This window comes from Coccidioides posadasii, chromosome 1 (assembly GCF_018416015.2).
Source record: "Coccidioides posadasii str. Silveira chromosome 1, complete sequence".
NCBI classification, from domain to species: domain Eukaryota; kingdom Fungi; phylum Ascomycota; class Eurotiomycetes; order Onygenales; family Onygenaceae; genus Coccidioides; species Coccidioides posadasii.
In genome coordinates this window covers 5,527,757-5,548,836 of record NC_089407.1, presented here as the reverse complement: position 1 = coordinate 5,548,836, position 21,080 = coordinate 5,527,757, and the positions used below count along the sequence as shown (strand labels likewise).

The window sequence follows — 21,080 nt, the reverse complement described above, 5'->3', positions numbered from 1 at the left end:
CCCTTAGATTGGGTGCGCTCAACCCAAATGTCTTAGGCGTCTTTATGGATGTAGCTGACTCCTAATAATCGCTTATTTGGAGCAAAAAACCGGCTCTCTCAATCACCCTATACCAAAGCCACAGCGTAATTATACTAGAGACTATCAATAAAAATTCTTTTTCTGTTATTAGACAAATCATTCCATGTATAAAAATAATTCAAGGATAAATATATTAGCCCATAAATATATGGAAGTGCTCTCTTAACTCCCCCTTATGATCTGTTCTTTCTCTACAGTCCAGCCTCTATTCAGATTTATAACCCTTCGAATGCATGTCGGGGTGAGAGCCACCCAACCTTTAAAAAAAAAAAAAAGGAAAAAAAAAAGAAAGGAAAAAGGCGATTTTTCCCATTAATATGAAAGTCCAGAGCTACATATCAGCCTGTTCTGGAACAGGTGACTTCAGCTTTCCTGTCTCAAGCACTCGCCGGATGTTATCCATTGCCCATTCCTCCATCGCGGTTTGTGTCTGAGGGGTGATAAGGGTCAGAGCAGGTGCTTAGAAAGCGCCAGTTGGAAGAGGGTGGCATTTGACTCACCTCGACAGACCAGGTACCCATATGCGGCACCAACATGACGTTAGGATTTCGTAGCAGTCCAGGATGCACATTAGGCTCATCTTCAAAAACATCGAGACCGGCTGAGAGAACTTTGCCGGAGTCTAGCGCTTGGACAAGTGCTTCCTCATCCATGACGGCGCCGCGAGCAGTGTTGACCACGATGATGCCGTCTTTCATTTTGGCGAACTCGGGAGCACCGATAATATGCTGGGTGTTTTTCTATATACGTAAAATTAGCCATGAGCTCAACACGAATCGTTGACAAGAGAGCAACACGACTGCACGATTGCCGTGCAGTGTCTCCAAACAGGGTCGCCCCGACACCTACATTCAAAGGTAAGTTTAAGCTCAGAACATCGCTTTGTGCCAGCAATTCATCGAAAGAGACGTATTCCGCCCCGTCGGAAAGCTCCTCGCTCAATTTTCTACGATTGTGGTAGATAATTTTCATCCCAAATGCCTCAGCCTTCTTCTTTAAATTCCTTCCGATGCCTCCCATGCCTAGGATGCCGAGCGTCTTCCCTTGTGGATCGTGTCCCAAGGCAGGCAGAGGTTTTCCTTTCCATTTACCCTCTCGTAGGGCTTGCATTCCCGTGTTAAAATTTCGTAAAGTGCCGATTATCAGAAACATATTTACGTCGGCCGTGGAATCATCCACGGCTGTTGGGACATTGGAGACAAGCAGTGGTGGAGAACGAGCACTGCATGCATGCACATCGATCTGATCATATCCGGCACCTGTATGAATTCACTGAATAACGTGAACAGATATGATGGTAAAGTACGATAAATGAAGGGAGCCAAGTGACTCGGGGCCAAAGATAGTCGAGAGAGAAAGATATCACTTTGGAGGAGGGAAAAGAAAAATCTCAGAGGGAAATATCAATTATCACATACCACAGTGGGCGAGAAATCTCATGGATTTGGGCAAGGCGTTCACTAATTCCTCATCTATCAGACCGGTGATGCTCACGGACCCGAAGGTTCGATACGCAACGAGGACGCCATCGAGGCCGCCACTGCGACATTCTTCAATAAAGTCTTCCCGGTTCGTGGATCGCGGTTCAATCAGATCTGCGAGGTCCGAAAGCGCGTTCCACTCGGTGTGCGCGCTGCGATGATCTTAAAGTTAGTCGAGACTTAAATCGACATGGGTAGAAGCATGTTGCCGAGCAAGCAGGCATCTGAGACTTCGTGATCTAGATCACGGCTGCATTTCGGAGGCATGAGGGCAACTAGTTCAACCTACTGGTCGATTTTCCCCAGCAAGAGGACCTTGGGCCTCATGTCCGATCCCATCGTCGTCAATCAGCTTGGTTTGTGTCGGTTAATGCTCTCACCTCCGCGTCGGATGCGCGGCTTTTTCTCTCGCGAGGCTGAGCAATGGCGGGAAAGGCTCCGGATGGTTGCTCCGTTAGTTAGTTGGTTTACTCTTGTTTTGAGATAGTCAACGAGTCAATTATATTATATCGATTTCAAATCACTCAGTAATCATTTGACGTCGATGTGTCCCAGCAACAACGAAGGGACCGCGAGACTTCGACTTTTAAAGTGGATAGATTGCGCTGTTAGTCGGTTCGGAGCCAGCTCTCGGAACGGGATCGGTTCTGAATCCCACCACACTGAAAGTTCAGGGGGTGACTCGACGGACTGAGGAATCTGCCCCAAAATCCAGGGCTCCATCGGGCTTTGAGGGATACCTTCGCCAGTCGTCACTTTTCCGCTCGCCTCGCGGTCCCAACCATCCCGCACGCGATGGGGCGGATATCCAATTTGGCTGAACTCTAACTCGGTCTAAGATCCTTGGGACTCTGGATCTCGGGATAATCAGTCAAGCTCTGTGCTAATAATGGGCATTTCGTCCGAGAGCGCTTTAAGCCGTCAAACGAGCCTTGCGGGCGCTGCGAAGGATGGTTGGTTGATTTGCTTTCTATGTACGGAGTAGCGACGACATATGTACATATATCCTGCGCAATGACCCAGTCTGGTTGAAAGCGACCAACAAGCCGGCATATCGCTGGCCCTGAATGAAATGCCAACTGGAAAACCAGTCCCGGAATGATGGTCATCGAATAAACCGGTCGTACAACAAGGTTATCCTGCAAAAGCCGTGTTCTGATGTCGAAAATGTCTTGACTATTATATTATATACAACACACGGGAAGTATTCTCATATCCAGCAAATCTCGAAACGCACTCACTGCAACCGGTTTTAACTCTGGTATGGTTGCTTTGCTTTTTCATGTCTCAAAAATAGAACAGTGTCTTAATGTGAAGATGCAACGAACGCAAACCGACGCTCGCTCCGAATCTAACAGATCCCTCCATGACCCGACCGGCTAAAGCAAAGATTTGATGCAAGGTGATATTACGAATAGATTCGACATCATGCAAATCCATAATTCGTCCATGCGAAAAGAAATCTCAAGTAGCCCCGGACGCACAGCGGTCTCGAAAAATCCAACGAGGTTCAAAATTTCCTTGGGGTCCCTATCATTCCGCAGCCAAAACTCTCGTCCAGTCGAACTTCTTCCATCGTTTCTTAAACCCCTCCACTCTGCGATCACCACCCTTCTGCCATCTACCTTGCCGCTTAATGACATCCGGCTCTAGATCAAGCATTCCCCCAATGATCTCCCGCGCAAACAAGTCTCCACGTGGCCAACGATTACCGTCTTCGACGATATGGCCCAATCCGCCGTCAAGCTCGAACCAAACATGGAAATAGGGCATTTCCTTCGCCAACGTACGGCGAAACGCCAGTTTCCCAAGGCCTTGTCGAGACTTGGCGAGTGTATCAATCACTTTCTTGTGCTGTGTCCATTCCTCGTCGGCCGAGAGAATAGCCTCTTTGAAAAAAGCGGATGCCGTCTCTCCAAGACTATAGGGAAGTGGAACCACCTCCATAGTGGCGTGCCGCCTTTGCTGGGGCCGAGCCGCATTTTCATAAAAGATAACCTCTCGCCCTTGATCGTGGTACATTCTCGTTAAACATTTCATGAAATTTCGAATTTCTTCCCACTCATCGTCGTCGCATTCGAGGAGATTGGTCCGGTGCTGGATGGGAACAATACAAGCCGCTCCTTCGCTCAACTCAGGCTCAGTCGGGAGCGTCAGATATACCCTTGTCGCCAGTGATACCACTGGCGCTATCGGCGGGGTCTCTGTGTCCTCGCGATAGCATAATGGGCAGTTATCTAGAATGCGATTCATCTTCTGAAATTCGTTGATGGCAGTATTCTTAATATTTAACTCAGATTTTTGGACACGCTTTGCCAGCTTCGCGGCATTCTCATCCATGTATTCGAGATCATTCTAAGCGAATAACGCGTCAATATCATACCTTTCTTTTTAAAGGGTTGATTTGCAGAATACTCACATCAAACTTTGCATCTTTAGCAATTCGTTCAGCGAATCGCATTCCTTCTCCGCCTGCTTGACCTCTGGTTCTACGCTCTTCGCGAACCATGTCTTCAATGCTCATATCCTCGTTCTCTTGCACAAGCCCCCTTTCACGCCCTCTCTTACTCTCTACGGCTTTCACTTCGGCCCTGTGACCAGCCAGCATTCTGTTCTCCATAACTCCCAACACCACAACGTCGGATTCCTTCCGATTTGCAGCGGCTGCCACCGCAGCATTATATTGTGCCTCCAAGTCTGCAGCATTAGACGAGCCCCGTAGTTTGGCTTTCATCATCTGGGCCTTGAGACGATTCAGAGCCGTAGAATCTAATGGTTTGGTCGACTGAGAGGGAGGGTTCGTCTCCATTCGCTCCTCGTGGAGAGTAGTTTCAATTTCTTCGCCCTGCATGGTTGCGCCTTCGTCCCTACTCACACCCATTTCAAGTTTTCGCTCCTGGTATAGATCTCCATTGGGCTTTATCTTCCCGACGTAGCCATTTCCAAGTCGATCTCTCCGACCAAGCTCAATTTCTTCCTCCCGTGCATCGTCGAAGGAGCGCAGATCGCCATATCGCTCAATCGCGACTTCTTCCAGCTTCCGGCCTTCCTCTTCCGCTTGTCTATAAACTGCTTTGAGCTTTGTCATCCGCCAGTGTGATCCAGAATCACCAAATGTATAATCAACTTCATGCTCCGCTGGCTGTTCCACCGCAGCACGCTCGGGGTCATCTTCTTGCAGGTCATGTAGATGCCGATTCAACTCTTTTTCATGTAGCTTATATTCGAAGTCTGCCTGCAGCATTTTCGCCCTTGGTGATGGAGGTTTTTGTTGTCTCCGCTGAACGTAGTCCACCTCAAGAGCAGATGGAGCTTCCATCCATGCATCGCGCTGTAACTTGGACGGCTCCTCTTGAAGCACTAACCCGGGATCACGATGTTCCTTTGATCTCTCCTCGTCTCTTTCATCCCGAGAATCGTGTCGAAGCCTGCGCTTGCGACTCCGTTCTCCATCATCTGCATTGCTGGAGGAATGGTGTCTCGACCGCTTATGTTTGTGCGCGTGTTCGCTATCGGAGTGATTGCTACGATGCCTCGATGAATGATGGTGATGGGGCCTGTCGCTATGGTGCCGAGATCGATCCCCATTTTTGTCTCTGTCTCTTTCCCTTTCTCTGTCCTTGTGCTCGTTTTTTTCTCGGTATGAGCGTCGCTCCCGATCGCGATCTCGATCTCGATCTCGGTCACGGTTTCGTTCTCCGTGTTTCTCCCGTCGCCTTTCTCTCTTCTCCCTCTCTTGCTGACTCTCCGCTAGCTCTCGTTCGAAGTCTTCCAAGGTCATGCTGGATGTGTATGATACATTCGTGGTATTTTTGGCATGACAAGTCCTAATTGGCCCCTGTTATGTTTGTTCAGGCTTCAGAGGCTCCAAATTGTTTTTTTGCAGACCTGCAACGTTCGTGTTGTGGTCAAGCAGCAAGGTTGGTTGATGACGTCTGGCGCTGGATCATCAATTTTGCCTCAGCGCGAAAAGCACCAGAATTAATTCGAGTCCGCATAAAACTTCACTCAAACGCGACCCCTCCTTTGGCTACACACATTATAATTTTCTTTTTTACCTTTTGGCTTGCTCTTGAGCTTTCCCGCACATATAATCTATTTTTTTCACTGCTACAAACGACATTTGCAAGTATGGCGAAGCCACCGGTTGCCGTCGTCTGCGTCGGCATGGCAGGTATACATATACATCCGCACAAAGAGCTTTCTCAACGTAAATGTTTTTCTTTTGGAACATGGGCTGATGAACAATTCCTCTCATTAGGTTCCGGGAAAACAACTTTTATGCAGCGCATCAACTCTCATCTTTACTCTAAGCATCAACCTCCCTACGTCGTCAACCTCGACCCCGCCGTACACTCAGTTCCATTCGAGAGCAATATTGACATCCGAGACTCAATTAACTACAAAGAAGTCATGAAGCAGTATAACCTGGGACCCAACGGGGGAATTCTCACGTCGCTGAATCTTTTCGCAACCAAAGTTGATCAGATCCTTTCTATTTTGGAGAAGCGGACTCTCGCCGACCCCGCGCAGAGCCCCACCGCAAAGCAATTCAGGCACATTCTCGTTGACACGCCGGGCCAGATAGAAGTATTCGTATGGAGTGCATCGGGCAGCATTTTACTGGAATCGTTGGCATCCTCGTTCCCGACGGTTATCGCTTATGTTATTGACACGCCGCGGACGAGCTCGACCAGCACGTTCATGAGCAATATGCTTTACGCTTGCAGCATCCTATATAAGACGAAACTACCTATGATCCTAGTTTTTAATAAGACTGATGTTAAAGATGCGGAATTCGCGAAAGAATGGATGTCTGATTTTGAAGCTTTTCAGGCTGCGCTTCGGCAGGAAGAGGAGGGGGGCGCTTTTGGCGGTGCGGAGGGCGGAGTTGGGGGCATGGGTGGTGGAAGTGGGTACATGGGCTCCTTTTTGAACAGCATGAGCTTGATGCTCGAGGAGTTTTATCGACATCTCAGCGTGGTTGGAGTGAGTTCGATGACAGGCCAGGGTATTGATGAGTTCTTTCAGGCCGTTGAAGAAAAGAGAAAGGAGTTCGATCGGGATTATAAGCCTGAATTGGACAAAAAAAGGGCTGAAAGGGAAAAGGAGAAGGAATCACGAAGAGAAGTCGAGCTGGGAAAGCTACTTCAGGACATGAATGTCTCCGGATCAAAGAAGGCAGATGAGCCCGAAACGGTATCAGATATTGAAGAAGAAAGCGACACAGATGAAGACGAAGAGACTGCCGGCCCCTCCGACCGGCGAGATGACGCCAACTTATCACAGAGGTACAAGAAGGCACTTGCCGAGTCTTCTGAAGCAGGAAATGAAGACGGCAGTTTTACAAGATATATACGGTCCGGCAACATATAGACTGTCAAGAAAATTGAAAATATTTCACGAAGAGAAAGTATTAACTGTTTAATATCTGATTCTACGGCCGCCTGCATGTAACTTGGCGTTGTTTGTGGTGTCTGCACTTCTTGATAATATCCGGTTCTGATAATAAAATTGGGAATCATCCTTAATTACTTTCCCTTTAAACCATGGCTGATTGCTTCAAAATGAGGGCCATCACCGACGAAATCCAATTGTCTCACCTGCGAACGTAGCAAACAATTGGTTCGTTGTAACTAAGGACTGTAGTAGCTGCAGAAGTACAAATTCAACGAGATCTAGGCTGCATTCTTATTTGATACGAAGCTGATATCTTGCATTGGGCACGCGGAGAACGGACAGTTTCATGGCTGTCGGTGCTGTTGGCAGAGCCCAATGACATCACCACCGCCTTCACCCAGCAAGTTTCGCGCATCCCAGCGCCGGGATACAAAAGCAAAGCTGCTTCTTGGGTTCGAACGTACACAGCTGTCTCGAACCGCTTTACGTTGTCGAATCTTACCCTCTCGACCATCATGGACGTGAGAACTATCCCCTGCCTTAAGATCGGTCCTACTCCACCTGCTAACCTTTGCTTTACAGGTCTTCTACATGTATACGTATGGCACAGGCGCCTGGCTAAGTTTGCAGGGCTTAACCCTCGTCGCGTCGCCCAAACTGATCATCGCCTTGCTCCTTGACGAGCCTCGCCCCCCATCTGGTAAGGCTTGTTGTCTGCTGATTACAAAAGGAATGGGCTGCCCGGCTTACCCGGATCTTTTCTTTAGGATTGGAAGTCTACTTTGCGCGCTCACTTGGCTTAACTCTGATTACACTCTCCGTCCTAACCGTGATTCTAACCGGGTCCATCCCGCTAACGTCCGAATATGGCATAAGCCCCGAAGAAAACGACCCCAAAGCCCCCTACGCCGTGCCGACGCTTATGATAACTTCCGCGCTCCATGCCACGGCAGCGGTCTATGCATATACATGGGTTGTCTGGGGAGGGGGTGTAGCTTATATGGTGGGAATGATGGTTTCCGGAGGACTGTCAGCAATAGGCCTCTGGTGTATGCTGTTTGCAAGCACAAAGGGCCGAATCAGCAGGAGAACAGGGGCAGATAAGAGGATGAGCGGGTTCCCGTTTGACAACACACAGGCAGACAAGAAAAGGCAGAAAAAGCGAATGTAAGCGGATGGGAAGCCATGTCTGGACTTAGCGCTGCAATTAAGAGGTGCACGCTTCAAGGGATACCAAAGTGACACCCGCGTCCAGCGAGCAACCGCTGCAAGTTATCGTCGTTGAAAGCATACTACTAATATGCAGTTTTCTATAACTAGTTAACGTAATCCACCACCGAGCCGGCCACCAAAATCACTGTATGGTAATTAAATAGATTTTAATCCAAATTATCAATGCTCAACAACAACTAATTAAATTAGATTACACTGGGATTAGGGCAGCTTCTTCTTGTATGGCCTACAATTTGGCAGTTCGTACACCTTGGTGGAGCCCGTGAGCATCATGCAGGCTCAGAAGCTGGGGCCTCCAGAGGGTTGAGTAGCAGGCAGTTCAACTACCTCAGCAGGTGGAATAATAAGAGCCTGAGCTTCTTCTCTAGTTAAACCTCCTTCATGTTGAATCTGGTGCCTAGATTTCTTGCGTGTTTGCTTCTCTTTCTCATTTGCCCCAAATATATCCTGATATTGCTTCTTCATAATAGTGGCATTGACCATCCCATATTCACAGGCCTTGATAATTTGATCAAATCCTTCCATCAAGCCTTGAGGTGAGCTCTCAAGTCCCTGCCCCACAAGATTCTTGATCTTATCCACCTGCCTATGCAACTGCCGGGGGTTGCTTGGTGTTTGTAGGATCCAGGATGACTGGGACTTGCTAGATTGGCTAGCTGAGGGAGTAGGGGTTTGCAGTCGAATATCCAGCTGCTGAATAACCTTCCTATCCTCACATTTTGCTCGCTCATAATTATAGCGTCTGGAATAGCAGCATTTGAGCTCCATATGGTGTTTAATCAGATTGTCACCCAGTTCTTGCCAACACAGGGGGAGGAGAGGTAGGATCTCATATCGCAAGAAGATGATTAGCCATATTCTCAACAAATGCTGGCCGCGGGGGTAATGCTCATTTATCCAGGTCCAGCACTCATTGAACTAGCTGATCTTCTTCAGCCTTAGTGAATTTGGTTAAATTTGCGCGTAAATTCACCCTTGCAGGCCTGCTCTTAAGTCAATCCTGCAGTCGTACAAGGCACCCCATATAGACGTGCAGCTTCAAGAATTGAGGCAACCCCCTGTTTTTTTAATAGCATTTATTGCAAGTTCAAGTCTTCCCTCTATTTCTATAGAGTTTCTAGCATTTTTCTTGCGAACTGGTGGCATAATTGCGCGTTGAAGTGGATGGGTCAGGAAATTGAAGATATTTTGATTTTGGTTTTTCTTCCGGTGGTGGATTATGTAAGTAAACCAGTTAGTGATTAGTAATCAACATATGTACTTCGCCACGTGATGAGTGACTACTCTGATCGCGTGCAAAAGCCTCGCCGCTTCAACGATGCCTCGACAAGCCGCCAAACAGCCATCCACAGCCGGTCGACGTCGCTGGAGCAAATCTCGCGCCGATTTTAGGGACCCCAAGCTCCACCAGGTGAGCCCTATGGATGCTCTCCTCCGCGATGATGGACGACGCAGGGTCAGAAACACCGACAAATCCACCCCAATTGCCACCACCACAACCATCGCCAGAACTTGGAGCCTTACCTAGAACTCCCCTGAACGAGCACGGATTGAGCTTGGATCGCGACCTAGAGGCCGAGATTAAAAATGGTGGTACACATAATCAAGGGCAGTTGCCCGGGGACTCTGAAGAGCCCAGGGTGCAAGAGGGCCCTGGCCAGGAAGGCCTGAAGGACGGGCAAGCATGGGATCAAATAATGGTCGATGCTGTACCTACCACTGACGCAATTGCGACCGCCGCCATCGTCACTGAACAAGCTCAGAACGAGCCGGCGCACGCTGCCATTGTTGTCGACCCAGAAATCTCGACCCCTGAGGCGCAGAATCATGGTAGCAGCATTGGCCAATCCTCAATTCAAAGGCAACCGCGTCAAAGCCAGACCAGCGTGGCTCCTGACAGTAATTCCGTCCCAGCGATTACCGCACCGCAGTATACTTTGCTAGAGAGTCGCCAGGCGGCTGCTCCTCAGCATCTTGGTCAACCATCCCCTATTCCACCGCCTTCACCAAATTATGGGCTTCCAGCGCATCCAGAATTCATCCAGCCACGTAGTAACCACGGCCACCCGATGTCACTTCCTCCCTGCCCTCCATCGGGCGCGCCGCAGATCCAACATAACTTGCCGTCGCAAACACCTTCACAACAGCAACAGCCGACTCTTCAAAACCTAATATGCCACTTTCCCAGTCCTATCCAATCGAGCCCTGCAGCACCGGGGTTAAGCAATGACGGTACAAGTCATTTTAAGAATATGAAACTCATTCCTGAGCCGCCAGATCTACAGCGTTGGAGAGAAAGACTGTTCAATGTTGAGGGTACTATCGTCCTGAGTGAGGAGGAGTATGTCTCGGTTTTCGTTCTTCCGGCTCTTCACATACCTCGGCGACCTGGACTCCTTTCCCCGCTGACTCTCTTTCTAGATTTCAGACCTATTTTCCACATGTCGACAACGTCTACTCCCACCGCTCTACTCAGCGTTACAAACGCAAACCTTTTATATCCCATTACTGGGACTGTCGACTGAAAGGTCGCCCACCGGGAACCCCCAAATCTGCCGACCCAAACAAAAAGAAGCGCAAACGTATCGCGCGCGAGAGGAATCTATGCGACGTTAAAATAAAAATCACAGAGTACTTCCCGGGAGCTTTGACCATGGCCCCGGATCTGGACATGGGGATCTCGGCGCTCGCCGGCGCTGTTGACTCATTACCTGCCACGTCCGGAGTCAATGCGCCGACGGCTTCCCAACCGTTTGGCGTGTTAGCACCGAGTACGATGCTACCCGAGGGCCATCCGGGCGCGACAGGAGCGAGATATTACACAATTCAACGAGTAAATGGGAACGGGGCCAATGGCAGGTCCGTCACGGCCGGTGGATCGCATAGACATACTCTGGAAGAAAGTGATCGGATCAAGAAGAACAGTGTGCAGCGGTTTCTGATAAAGGACGAGAAGGAAAAGAAAAAGGCCATCGTAAGTATCCCTAATGTTGTTTCGCTAAGCAGCAGCTTGTTTTGTTTTGCGCTGTTGAAGCCGGCGAAGTACATCCGGGCTTTGACGTCATCGCATTTTCCCAACTGTTTCCGTCTGGAGAGGAGTACCGCAGCTTCGACTCAAACATCAAGACCCCCATCATTGGACACTTTCATCGATCAATCTTTAGTCTTATTTCTCTTCTCCTGGTCTGGAGTACAAGACAATGCGAAATAAATTACTCCTAAGATTTCTACACTACTCCAGAATCGCAATGACTGACCAAAAACAGAGCCAACAGCTCAAAACGTACCACAAAAAGGCGTCCGGCTACGCTTGGCTAACGGTGAACAAACATAAACGAGAGAGCGATCTCAAGCTTTACGCCAGTTGCTTTTGGTAAGTCCCCCAAGTCTCGCAACGACTCTACACGACTCGTTCTCGCAGACAGGGATTGACCACTATTACCCTTTTTTCCGTAGCCCTTTCGTCCAGCGGGTTTGGATTGCACTTGAAGTTAAGGGAATACCGTACCAATACATCGAAGTTGACCCCTATAGAAAGCCGGATTCGCTGTTGGAGGTCAATCCGCGGGGGTTAGTTCCGGCTATACGTCACGGCAACTGGGCTTGTCACGAAAGTACCGTTTTGTTGGAATATGTAAGTTCTCCATTGGACTGAAGAGGATTGCTTGGTGTACTGATCTTCGAATAATAGCTCGACGATCTCGATGCCGGGAATCCTCTCTTGCCTCCCGGAAAACCACAACTTCGGGCGCATTGCCGATTGTGGGCAGACCATGTGTGTATAAAGTCTTTTATTTCATTTTGGCCATACAGCTAACGACCACGCGTTAGGTAAACCGGCATATCATACCCTGTTTCTATCGTCTTCTCCAAGAGCAAGATTTCCAGAAACAGATCGAGTATACGGAAGAGTTAAAGGACGATATTAGCAAACTCGTCAACGCGTCCCATGTAACGGGACCGTTCTTCCTTGGGCCAGACATCTCCTTTGTCGACATTCAATTTGCGCCCTGGATGCTTAGGCTGAGTCGCGTATTAAAGCCATATCGTGGGTGGCCAGATCCAGAGAAAGGCAGTCGCTGGGCTGCGTGGGTGGATGCCATAGAAGCCAATGACCAGATCATGGCCACAACGAGTTCAGATGAACTATACTTGGATAGCTATCAGAGATACGCCGGTACGTATTTCAAGTTCCCGCTGCACCAAGGAGGTGGTCCCCGTTCTGACGTTTGATATAGAAAATCGACCCGACACATCGATGCTGGCGAACGCCATTAATTCCGGAAGACCTCTGCCGTAAAATTTAGCGCAATTCTGGTGTTGTTTTCATTTTTGGTTTATCTTGGAATAGGTTCGGTGGTGGTAACGGCGTTGGGAACGGTTCCGTGATTTTCAGTCATGACAGTTCGACTGGCCAGTCCTTTTTCCTTCCTTCTACCAATATCCATAGCCTTCAGAAATAATGATAATAATCGGTGTGAACACCTTTCAGCGAGGCGCAGCCCCACTACCTCGCTCGGCAAAACCAAATCCACCAGGTCCACTCCCATCGGGACCCCTTGGACTTCGAATGGGCATCTGAGGCTGAGGAGACTGTGATTGGGGCTGAGACCGCGGCCTTGAATCTTCTCCGCCGCCAAATTGCTGTCTGGTTTCCCTTCTCTTTCCATGATTCGAATTTGGCTTAGGAACGTAATTCGGATCGTACAGCTGTCTGCCTCTCGCGGATCTAGAAGACGAATCCCTCCTCTCGCCTCTATCTCTATTAGCTCCATTTGATCGAGCCTTTCCCTTCCATTTATTTTCTCCGCTAGTATGCTGCGGCTGCTGCTGTTGCCGTGGCGGCGTCGTGCTACCCGGAGATGACGCGCCGGACCCAGCATTGGAGCTTCCAAACAGGCGTTCCCGAACTTCTTCATACTTGCGTTGCTTTTCTTCCCTTTCGCGCTGGGCTATCGCCAGGCGTTCTTCCGGGGTGAGTTCCTTCGGCTGTTTGGTTTCCTCGTCAGAGTTGTCTTCGTCTTCGTTCTCGTTTGCATTGTCATTATTGCCAGTGGCGCGACGAGGCGAGATCGTCACTCTTTGTAGTCCTGCGGTTGCAGCGCTGAGACCAGGGGAGGATTGAGGATTGCGACTGAGGACTTTGACCGTTGGCTTGTATTCGGATTTGAGAGGAACTTTGGAGCGGGATTCGAGGTAGTGGGACATTTGGTTGGATCCGCTGGAAGAACAAAACGTAGATATATGTTAGCACCGACCTCACGATATGTCGCATTCCCGTTGGGCAGGCCAATTTTTTTTTTTTTTTTTTTTTTTTTTTTTCTCCCAATACGGAGGATGCGTAGATTGCTAAAAGGGACGTACGCTTCTGCTTCGGCCTCCGCCCAGAGCTGCCGATTGAACTCTGCATGTTGGGCGCGTAGTTGTGCTTTTTTGGCTCTTGAAGAGATCTTCTTTCCTGATTCTTGCTGGGGAGCGGGTGTGGGAACCGGGGAGTCTTGAGTTTTGTTCTGTGATGTTGTTAGTTCCTGTTTATCATCACCGCGGCGACAGACTGCAAGTATTCTTATATTTTGCTGATTGGGACTAAAATTTGGTTCTGGGGACGGATAGGAATGAACTTGTGAAGGGTTAACAACATACATCAACTTGTTCCTCCCAATCATCATCCCATGCGTCTGGGATGTGCTTTGGATTGTTCATGGCTGAGAGGATTGATTAAAGCACCCACTTCGGCTAGAGTTGTTAAGAAATAAGCGAATGATGTGAATTGACAAAGGGCAGGAACAAGAGACAATAGTGGATATACTGCTTGATCAACTGCTTGTCTACTTGATTGATAACGATGATGTCGCACATGTATCTGTGTCTCAGGTCCCTTCGGCGGTCAAGAATGATGGTGCGGAGAGTGAGCGGGAAAAGCGAGGATCAACTTAAGGCTTAACTAGTTCACTGGTTTAATTGGGGCTCCTGATTGCGGCCGGGAACTTGGGTACCGAGAGAAAGAGGTGTTGTCTGAGTATCTCCGGAGAGAGCACAATCCCAGAACAAACTACATCAAAATTACTTTTTCTTCCGAAGTACGGTATAAAAATCACGGTTAAGATTAAGATTTGCTCATTGCCTCCACCATTTCCAGCTTACTGGTCTAGGCCCCCTTATACAGAGTACAAAGTACTTCCATATGATTCATTCAGACTTGGAATCCGGTACTTTGTACTCCGTAGATAGAGAGGTATCCTATAGATATTATTATGATCAAGAGAATGAGGTCGATGGTACTTTTTATGTATGCTTGAATTAAAGACTGAGATACTTGACATTCTCTGTCTCTCATACCCCATCTCTCTTCATACACCTACTGACATATAGGATGTGAAAATTTGTGATGGCACTTTGGTAACAAGTCTTTGCCTTTATTAATTAAAGGTTATGAAGCGGCTGCTTGCAGAATGATTGGGATGAAATTTGCTGTATTTAAATCAATCCCAATCTCACATGAGGAGACAGTAAATGAAGACTTGTATGCGGAATACTCGGGACGGAAGTATGATATACTAGCTAAAAATATCCTAGTGTCAGAGCAGCAAAACCTGTGAGTAGAATTTGCTTCCTCTGTTAGTTACTCGGTCCTACTCAGACTTGTTTGCAGTCCCAGGCGGCATAGTCCCATTTAACAGAAGACAGGAGATGGTTTGAGTATTTGTACAGATTTAAAGAGATCAATGTCCATACCTTCAAGTCTGTATCCCTAAAGAACACTTTTTATTATAGACTGTATGTCAGATTTATTGTGTCCCGAATTTGCTGCGTTGGGCTTTTTGGCTGGTGCGCATAATCAAGCACCTCTCAAGTCACCAGAGGGGAACAATTCAAAATCGCTCTTTGTAACTAGCCACTTTAAGGACTTCAGGCACTTGTTGACACACCAGAGTACTAATCACTGAGCCAAAAGAGTGGAAAACACTCCCTGGATAATACCACAGCTTGACCAGCGACTCATTTTCTGACACCCAGATACAAGCACAAAATTACCCAGACCTGTGACGTCGAGACGCCGCCAAAGATCAAAAATAGGATTCGTTACTTGGAAGAGATCGTTTCGAGAGGCTGTGTCACATGACTGATTGATAAGATAAGACCGAGAGTCGATCTGCGGAGAGCAACTTGAACGGCAGCTTTGGACGGAGCAACGCGCAGGACCACCGCGATCAAGGCTTCGGACTTGTCAGGACAGCAGGCTGTTTAATACTTATCGTCGCAGAATACCTTTCTATCTATCTATCTATCTATCTATATATAGCCGAAAGAATATTTCTCTGCAGTCGAACGGCAATCCCCGGACCCCACACAGCAACGGGACTCGCAATGGGTAAAGCAATTCCTCCCCGCCCCGCCCTGCGCCCGCTCCCACCCACTCTGTTTTCGTCCGTACTTGACGCGAACTTAACTAAACAAACAAACTCCCAGACCGCGACGGCGACTCGGAGATGGTCTCTTCTTCCTCTCCCTCCTCCACGACATCCAACAACCAACCCACCATCCCACAAACACCCAGAAACACACACAGCGCCGCAGCAACGTATGCTCCAGCCAGCCTCTCCCCACCCGCCTCCCAATCTAAACTACCACCCATAGCCGGAATGAGCTCAACAGAAGATGTTCTCGCGACCCCCAGCGCCGGCGCGAGCGGAGCTGCTTCCACCCAAGCTCCGGGGATGTCATCATCAACAATGTCCGCAGCCGCAGCAACGGGGCCAACGACGACGGCGACCACAACGTCCACAACATCGACCGCTGCCGAGGAGGAGCTAATCCGCAACGGCCCACCAGGAGCGTTATGGAACACCCAGCAAGCGCAAGAGGACTATCGACGGGAGTGGGAGAATGTGCTCGATAAAGATTTCAATCTAGGTTCGTGAAAATGTTTCCCAAAATCACATACATCCTCCGCCTTCATCACCACCATCTTTTCTCTCCCCACCCCTCCCTCAATTATTCAATTTAATATCAAAATTGCTAAACAACAACCGGCCGGGCGTGCAACTTCCCTTTCTCACAGATGCATTTGGAGACCCGTTTGATGAACGAGACATGGAGATGAAGTCATGACCCCAAACCGAAACTCTAATAATAATCCTTTTGTTCTCCTTTTTTACGCGACTTTTGAGGCTCAAAAATGGCGTCCTCGGCGCAGGAAGTTTTACGTGGCTTAGGTAGCACTCGGGTCGTTTGACAGTTAATACGCACATAGCATACGGAGTACTGTCGTGCTTGTCATTTACCCAAAAAAAAAAAAGAAAAGAAAGAAGAAAAAGACCCTGTGAAAGTAGTTGTTTAACATTGCTCATGGTGCTTGGGAGCATTCTCTGTTCAGCTATTCAAGCCTGTCGGGGCTGTTCCACGCACTAGAACACCTGCAGAGTCAGTCCAGAAACGATGCTCTTATCACCTCTGCAAAAAAACAAGAATAATATCTGGATATGAATTATTGTACTCCGTACATCAACCCTAGTCCCTGGACCAGCCAATCAGAAATTCAATGGATACTTATAAAACATACAAACACAAGAAAAAAAAAAAAATAAAAAATAAAAAATAAAAGAAGAAAAAAAGAAAACCCGTTGAAATAAAGACAGGGAATATGATGCTTGTTGCCTGCGGTCAATCCATACTTGCATAAAACCTGGTATCAATCAAAGTAAAGATAAATAAAAACTCGCGACTTTTCCGCCATTTGAAACATTTTAACAGTAACAGTGCTGGCTAGAACGTGCGACAGGGGGAAAAAAAAAAAAAAAAAAGGGAAAGGAAAAGAAAAAGGAAAATTAAATACATACATAGTTATATTGGGAGAAGGAGAAAAAGAACCCAACCATACCGGAGTGGACTGTTGCAATAATACTCCCAGACCTGCCCGAACTGCCAGATCGATAGATAATAACTAGGGGAAAAAGTGGCCGACGGACACTAGCTGGGAATAAAAATTCCAGATGGAATCAGAGGAGCCTAGAGCATTTAACACACCCCTTCAACAAAAAAAGGAGAAAAGAAGAAAGATCCAGTTTGACGGTGGAAAAGATCACTTCTTGAACATGTAATGGCCGTATATCCCACCAACATCACCGACACAGACCGGGATCTTCCTCATCCCCCACCAGCGCGCCCCCATCTTCCACGACCGTCGACCGTCGTCTCGTGGCATCATCTTCATTTCGTTCGGGTTTGTCGGCGGCTCGCGAACGTACCACCCTCGTCTTCCCAGGTCTCTCACCACCCAGCCATTGCGTGGACTACGCTGACGCAGAGGAGTGATGATCCGCTCGGTCAATTCGATGACGTGCAGCGGATAGCTTTGCGGAGTCACAAGGAGGCATGATTTAGGATTGAGAAGCGTCGCTTGCGTCAGGTGTGGATTCTTGGTAAGGTCGAGATAGCGCAGGGCTGGGCGAACCCATTCGACATCCATCTGGTGCTCGTTAGAGAGAGGGAAAGGCCTGAAGAACGAATTGATATCGTCGATGGTGATGTTAGCCGAATTGAGACCTAGTTCCTCTACATGCTTGGAAAGTTTGAGAAGCATTGGCATCTGCGCAGAGGTGATTCTGGCGCCACCAAGGTTGAGGGACCGTAGCGTGGGAGTGAGATGTGGCAGAAGGGTCTCGACGTCCTCTTCTTCGAGAATTCTGTGTCTCGAAGCATCTGACATCAGGTTCAGATACACAAGCGTGTCAGTGACGGCAGGATGGGTGGTCAAGAATTCAACAACCTCAGGTCCCGTCAGCCGCGTGCATCGTGACAGGTTCAGATGCGTGATTTGGGCGCTCTGGGGAATCATAAACAGCGTCTTGTTGGTTATTTGCGTGTGGGCAACGTCAAGATGGGTTAAATTGATCAATCGCGGCAAGAGGGCCTGGAAAGCTTCGTCTGGAAGGCTGGTGCATTCATGAAGGGACACTCTCCGAAGCGTACGGAGTTGGGCAGGGAAATTTGGATCTTGCGTCACTGCACCGACGAAACCGGAGGAGAAGGTGGGTGACGAGCAGCCACAGAAGTCAACTGCTCGCAGGGTGGGAATGTCGGAAAGGATTTTGCGTGTGACATCGCCGTTCACGTCATCTTCAACATGTTCTTGCAGAAGCAATTCTTTCAAATTGGGAAGCAGGTTCAAGCATTCCAGCAACGTCCTCCAGGTAAGGTTTTGGATCTCGACATTCATCTGCTGGGTTCGACCCAGTCCAACGGAAGAGAAATGGGAGAAGTCGAGCCGTCGAACAATGGTGCCAAGGGATGGGTACTGTTTAATGTGGTTTAATGCTTTGGAGAAGATAATTGAATGGGGAATGGTGATGTGTCTATATAAGACACCGAGGGTAGCAGAGTGCAGCGTACGGGAAGTCAAAAGACATGATATCAAGTCGACATTCCGCGGCGTGTATCCATTGGGTGGGATATCCAAAGCCAAATTGGAGATTATCTGGTCTGGCGTTTTCATCAGCATCAAAAAAAAGAGTCCCTGCTGCGTGGATAGACAGTGCATACCGAGGATCTCAGCGGGAAGGTTCTCAATCGGGGCACGCTGCCATTCCTTGGGAGGCTGTTCTTTTTCCTTGACGGCCGGCGCGGGCTCTTCCGGAGTCTCCTCCCACGCCCAGCCCCTCGAGCGATGGACGCCACCTAAGATGCGGAGGTCGCTGTAGCTCCGACTTGCCCTCCGGCCTCCAAGGCGGATCTGCTTCCACCCCAGAAATCCACCGCATGGGCAGCAGAAATCTGGGGTCTGTGTCGGGCTTTGGACGTTGAGAGCCGTTTTGGCGGAGCCGGAGTGGTCGCCAGTTGGGGCGCTTTCCTTGTCGACGAACGATTGAGCGATTCCTACGCAGGAAGAAAAAAAACGAAAAAAAAAAAGCTTCAGCGGCATGTCCCGGAGATGATTAGGTGGAGAAAGGGAGATATAGGTAGGGGAAAATGTCGGGTACCGACCTGTGCTTTCTTCTTCGATGGAGCCGAGCGATTCACGGCGAGAGCTGCTCGATCGAGAGTTGGAGTTTGATCCTGATGAGGTGCGTCGGGAGGGGAGGTCTGATTTGTGAGAGTCGATATCCATGCGGTCGGGGCGAGGCGAGTGGAGTGGGCAAACATCGGTTGCATGCGGCGGAGGATCCATGGTGGGTGGTGGTGGTGGTGGCCTGACACGCTAGTATTAATACATATATAAAGGGCCGATGAAGATCCTCAGTTAATTATAACCGACAGCAAACAGCACACAATCACTCATTCCAAGAAGATGCAAGCGGATTGGACAAGACAGGGGGAGGAGACACGAGCGGAAGCGGGATGGATGGGCGGGTAGGGATACGCAGAGGGCCAAGTCGCCTCTCTGCAGCCCAACTGCGCGTTGCGACATGCCTCGACCTGTTTGCAGCTACGGGAATCATCATGCCAGCAGACTCGCCCGGAAGAGCACGGTGCAACGGAGAGATAGGATGGCGAGCATCAGCAAAATTAAAACTGGGTACACACCTCGCTATTTTGCCTTTTTTTGCCCACCAGCAGCTTTTGACGGATCCGGAGCTTCCTATATGCAACTTTTGCGACGAAAGCGATTATGGACCGGTAACCCCGTGTAGCGAAGTATCCAGGGAAGACGGCTCCACGGCAGAGGTTGAGGAAAAGAAAAGAAAAGAAAAGAAAGGCCACGTTTTGCTCGAGAGGAGAGAGTGAGATGAGGCGCGGAGGAAGATTTGTTTGGCGGTGGAACGAGCAGAAAGCGCCGGGGGAGAGTTTAGTCACGCCCCAGGCTCGGCGACAGGTTCTTATGCTCAGCTGTTCCTTGAAACCCACTGCGTGTTCCCCCCGGTGGCGCCCCAAAAAAGAAAATAGAAAAAAAAAAAGGAAAAAAAAACAAGCACTGGCAAACAAGGTACTCCGGACAGGGTGGTTGGCAGGGTCGTTGAGCTGCAGTTCGCTTCTTTTTCTTCCCACTCCGTACGTACAGATGATCATTTACCGTACTCCGAACTTTGCACTCCATACTCGGTACTCCGTACGTGCATTATACATACATTTGTGGCCACTCCGTAAAAGCTGTGAAATTCAAAGTTTCTCCATGTTTTGCTATGGAATTATGTACTCCGTACTCCGTACTCCGTATGGTGTTTTGCTATGGCATTATGTATGGGATGATCAGCAATTGCCATCGTCATGCCATGGAGCAGCAATGTGCATCACGCACACCGGCCGGCGGCGAAGACAACTACTCCGCTGCCAAACAAAGTGACTTTGTGTCTCTCCTTTTACCGCCCTCCCCCTTCAGTCTTCATTTCTTTTGATAGATTGGGTGACTATAACTCCGTAGAGCAACACAGATGGCCGCTGTACGGTGTAATTGCGCGTATTCTGCCCCCTCTTGTCCCTTTTTCTTTTTCTTTGCTTTTTGGAGACTCTCTTCTCTTTTTTCTTTCTTCCTTTTCTTTTCTTTTCTTTTTTTGTATTTTTTTTTTTTTTTGGTGGCCCAAAAATTTTCTGCCAGGCGTGGGCGGTGGGGATGTTGCATCATGTGTGCATTCAAGGCGCGGTCTTGGCACACGCTGTTATAACGTTACATAAGCTACAGCCAATCAGGATGCAGCTACCGGCGAGCTCCCAAACCCTAATTCCCCAATTCGGGTTTTCATTATGTCACGAAACTCAGCAAGAGCGCGATGACAGCATAGCAGCAGCTGCCGAATCGAGGGCGGAAAACAAGCTTGCCGATTGCCTTCAAAACAGCAACAGGTGCTTTTCCCAACAATGCCGGCCGACTATTTTAGGTACTCCGTACTTGACCACATCATTCCTTCTCCTCCAGCTCCGCCCTTTTCCGCCTCTCAACCCACAACTTAC

The 21,080-nt window shown here is 48.8% G+C and overlaps 8 protein-coding genes across 8 annotated transcripts; 4 read left to right on the top strand and 4 right to left on the bottom strand.

The window, feature by feature from the left end:
• Positions 1-183: 183 nt before the first annotated feature.
• Positions 184-2,031, bottom strand: D8B26_001606 (uncharacterized protein). The gene is made up of 5 exons (XM_003065594.2): positions 1,852-2,031; positions 1,500-1,714; positions 931-1,340; positions 582-821; positions 184-511 (listed from the first exon to the last, which is right to left on the bottom strand). The coding sequence occupies exons 1-5, from the start codon at positions 1,899-1,901 to the stop codon at positions 413-415; spliced, it is 1,014 nt and encodes a 337-aa protein (XP_003065640.1). The 5' UTR covers positions 1,902-2,031; the 3' UTR covers positions 184-412.
• A 710-nt stretch (positions 2,032-2,741) lies between these two features.
• Positions 2,742-5,449, bottom strand: D8B26_001605 (uncharacterized protein). The gene is made up of 2 exons (XM_003065593.2): positions 3,982-5,449; positions 2,742-3,917 (listed from the first exon to the last, which is right to left on the bottom strand). Exons 1-2 carry the CDS (start codon positions 5,341-5,343, stop codon positions 3,096-3,098), a joined length of 2,184 nt encoding a protein of 727 aa, XP_003065639.1. The 5' UTR covers positions 5,344-5,449; the 3' UTR covers positions 2,742-3,095.
• A 159-nt stretch (positions 5,450-5,608) lies between these two features.
• Positions 5,609-6,973, top strand: D8B26_001604 (uncharacterized protein). The gene is made up of 2 exons (XM_003065592.2): positions 5,609-5,736; positions 5,824-6,973. The coding sequence occupies exons 1-2, from the start codon at positions 5,694-5,696 to the stop codon at positions 6,936-6,938; spliced, it is 1,158 nt and encodes a 385-aa protein (XP_003065638.2). The 5' UTR covers positions 5,609-5,693; the 3' UTR covers positions 6,939-6,973.
• Positions 6,974-7,303: 330 nt separating this feature from the next.
• Positions 7,304-8,340, top strand: D8B26_001603 (uncharacterized protein). The gene is made up of 3 exons (XM_003065591.2): positions 7,304-7,483; positions 7,545-7,662; positions 7,730-8,340. Exons 1-3 carry the CDS (start codon positions 7,478-7,480, stop codon positions 8,131-8,133), a joined length of 528 nt encoding a protein of 175 aa, XP_003065637.2. The 5' UTR covers positions 7,304-7,477; the 3' UTR covers positions 8,134-8,340.
• A 1,251-nt stretch (positions 8,341-9,591) lies between these two features.
• D8B26_001602 (uncharacterized protein) lies at positions 9,592-12,495 on the top strand (the record flags this gene model as incomplete). Its single annotated transcript, XM_066123586.1, has 7 exons — positions 9,592-10,536; positions 10,617-11,169; positions 11,462-11,568; positions 11,652-11,829; positions 11,887-11,970; positions 12,027-12,372; positions 12,434-12,495. The coding sequence occupies exons 1-7, from the start codon at positions 9,620-9,622 to the stop codon at positions 12,493-12,495; spliced, it is 2,247 nt and encodes a 748-aa protein (XP_065979661.1). The 5' UTR covers positions 9,592-9,619.
• Positions 12,496-12,683: 188 nt separating this feature from the next.
• D8B26_001601 (uncharacterized protein) lies at positions 12,684-14,176 on the bottom strand (the record flags this gene model as incomplete). The annotated part of the gene is made up of 3 exons (XM_003065589.2): positions 13,839-14,176; positions 13,560-13,705; positions 12,684-13,416 (listed from the first exon to the last, which is right to left on the bottom strand). Exons 1-3 carry the CDS (start codon positions 13,896-13,898, stop codon positions 12,684-12,686), a joined length of 939 nt encoding a protein of 312 aa, XP_003065635.1. The 5' UTR covers positions 13,899-14,176.
• Positions 14,177-15,314: 1,138 nt separating this feature from the next.
• On the top strand, positions 15,315-16,482 carry D8B26_001600 (uncharacterized protein). Its single transcript, XM_066123585.1, has 3 exons — positions 15,315-15,567; positions 15,666-16,109; positions 16,258-16,482. Exons 1-3 carry the CDS (start codon positions 15,564-15,566, stop codon positions 16,305-16,307), a joined length of 498 nt encoding a protein of 165 aa, XP_065979660.1. The 5' UTR covers positions 15,315-15,563; the 3' UTR covers positions 16,308-16,482.
• A 24-nt stretch (positions 16,483-16,506) lies between these two features.
• Positions 16,507-20,223, bottom strand: D8B26_001599 (uncharacterized protein). Its single transcript, XM_066123584.1, has 5 exons — positions 19,719-20,223; positions 19,179-19,384; positions 18,738-19,070; positions 17,077-18,677; positions 16,507-16,603 (listed from the first exon to the last, which is right to left on the bottom strand). Exons 2-4 carry the CDS (start codon positions 19,360-19,362, stop codon positions 17,278-17,280), a joined length of 1,917 nt encoding a protein of 638 aa, XP_065979659.1. The 5' UTR covers positions 19,363-19,384; positions 19,719-20,223; the 3' UTR covers positions 16,507-16,603; positions 17,077-17,277.
• Positions 20,224-21,080: the final 857 nt, after the last annotated feature.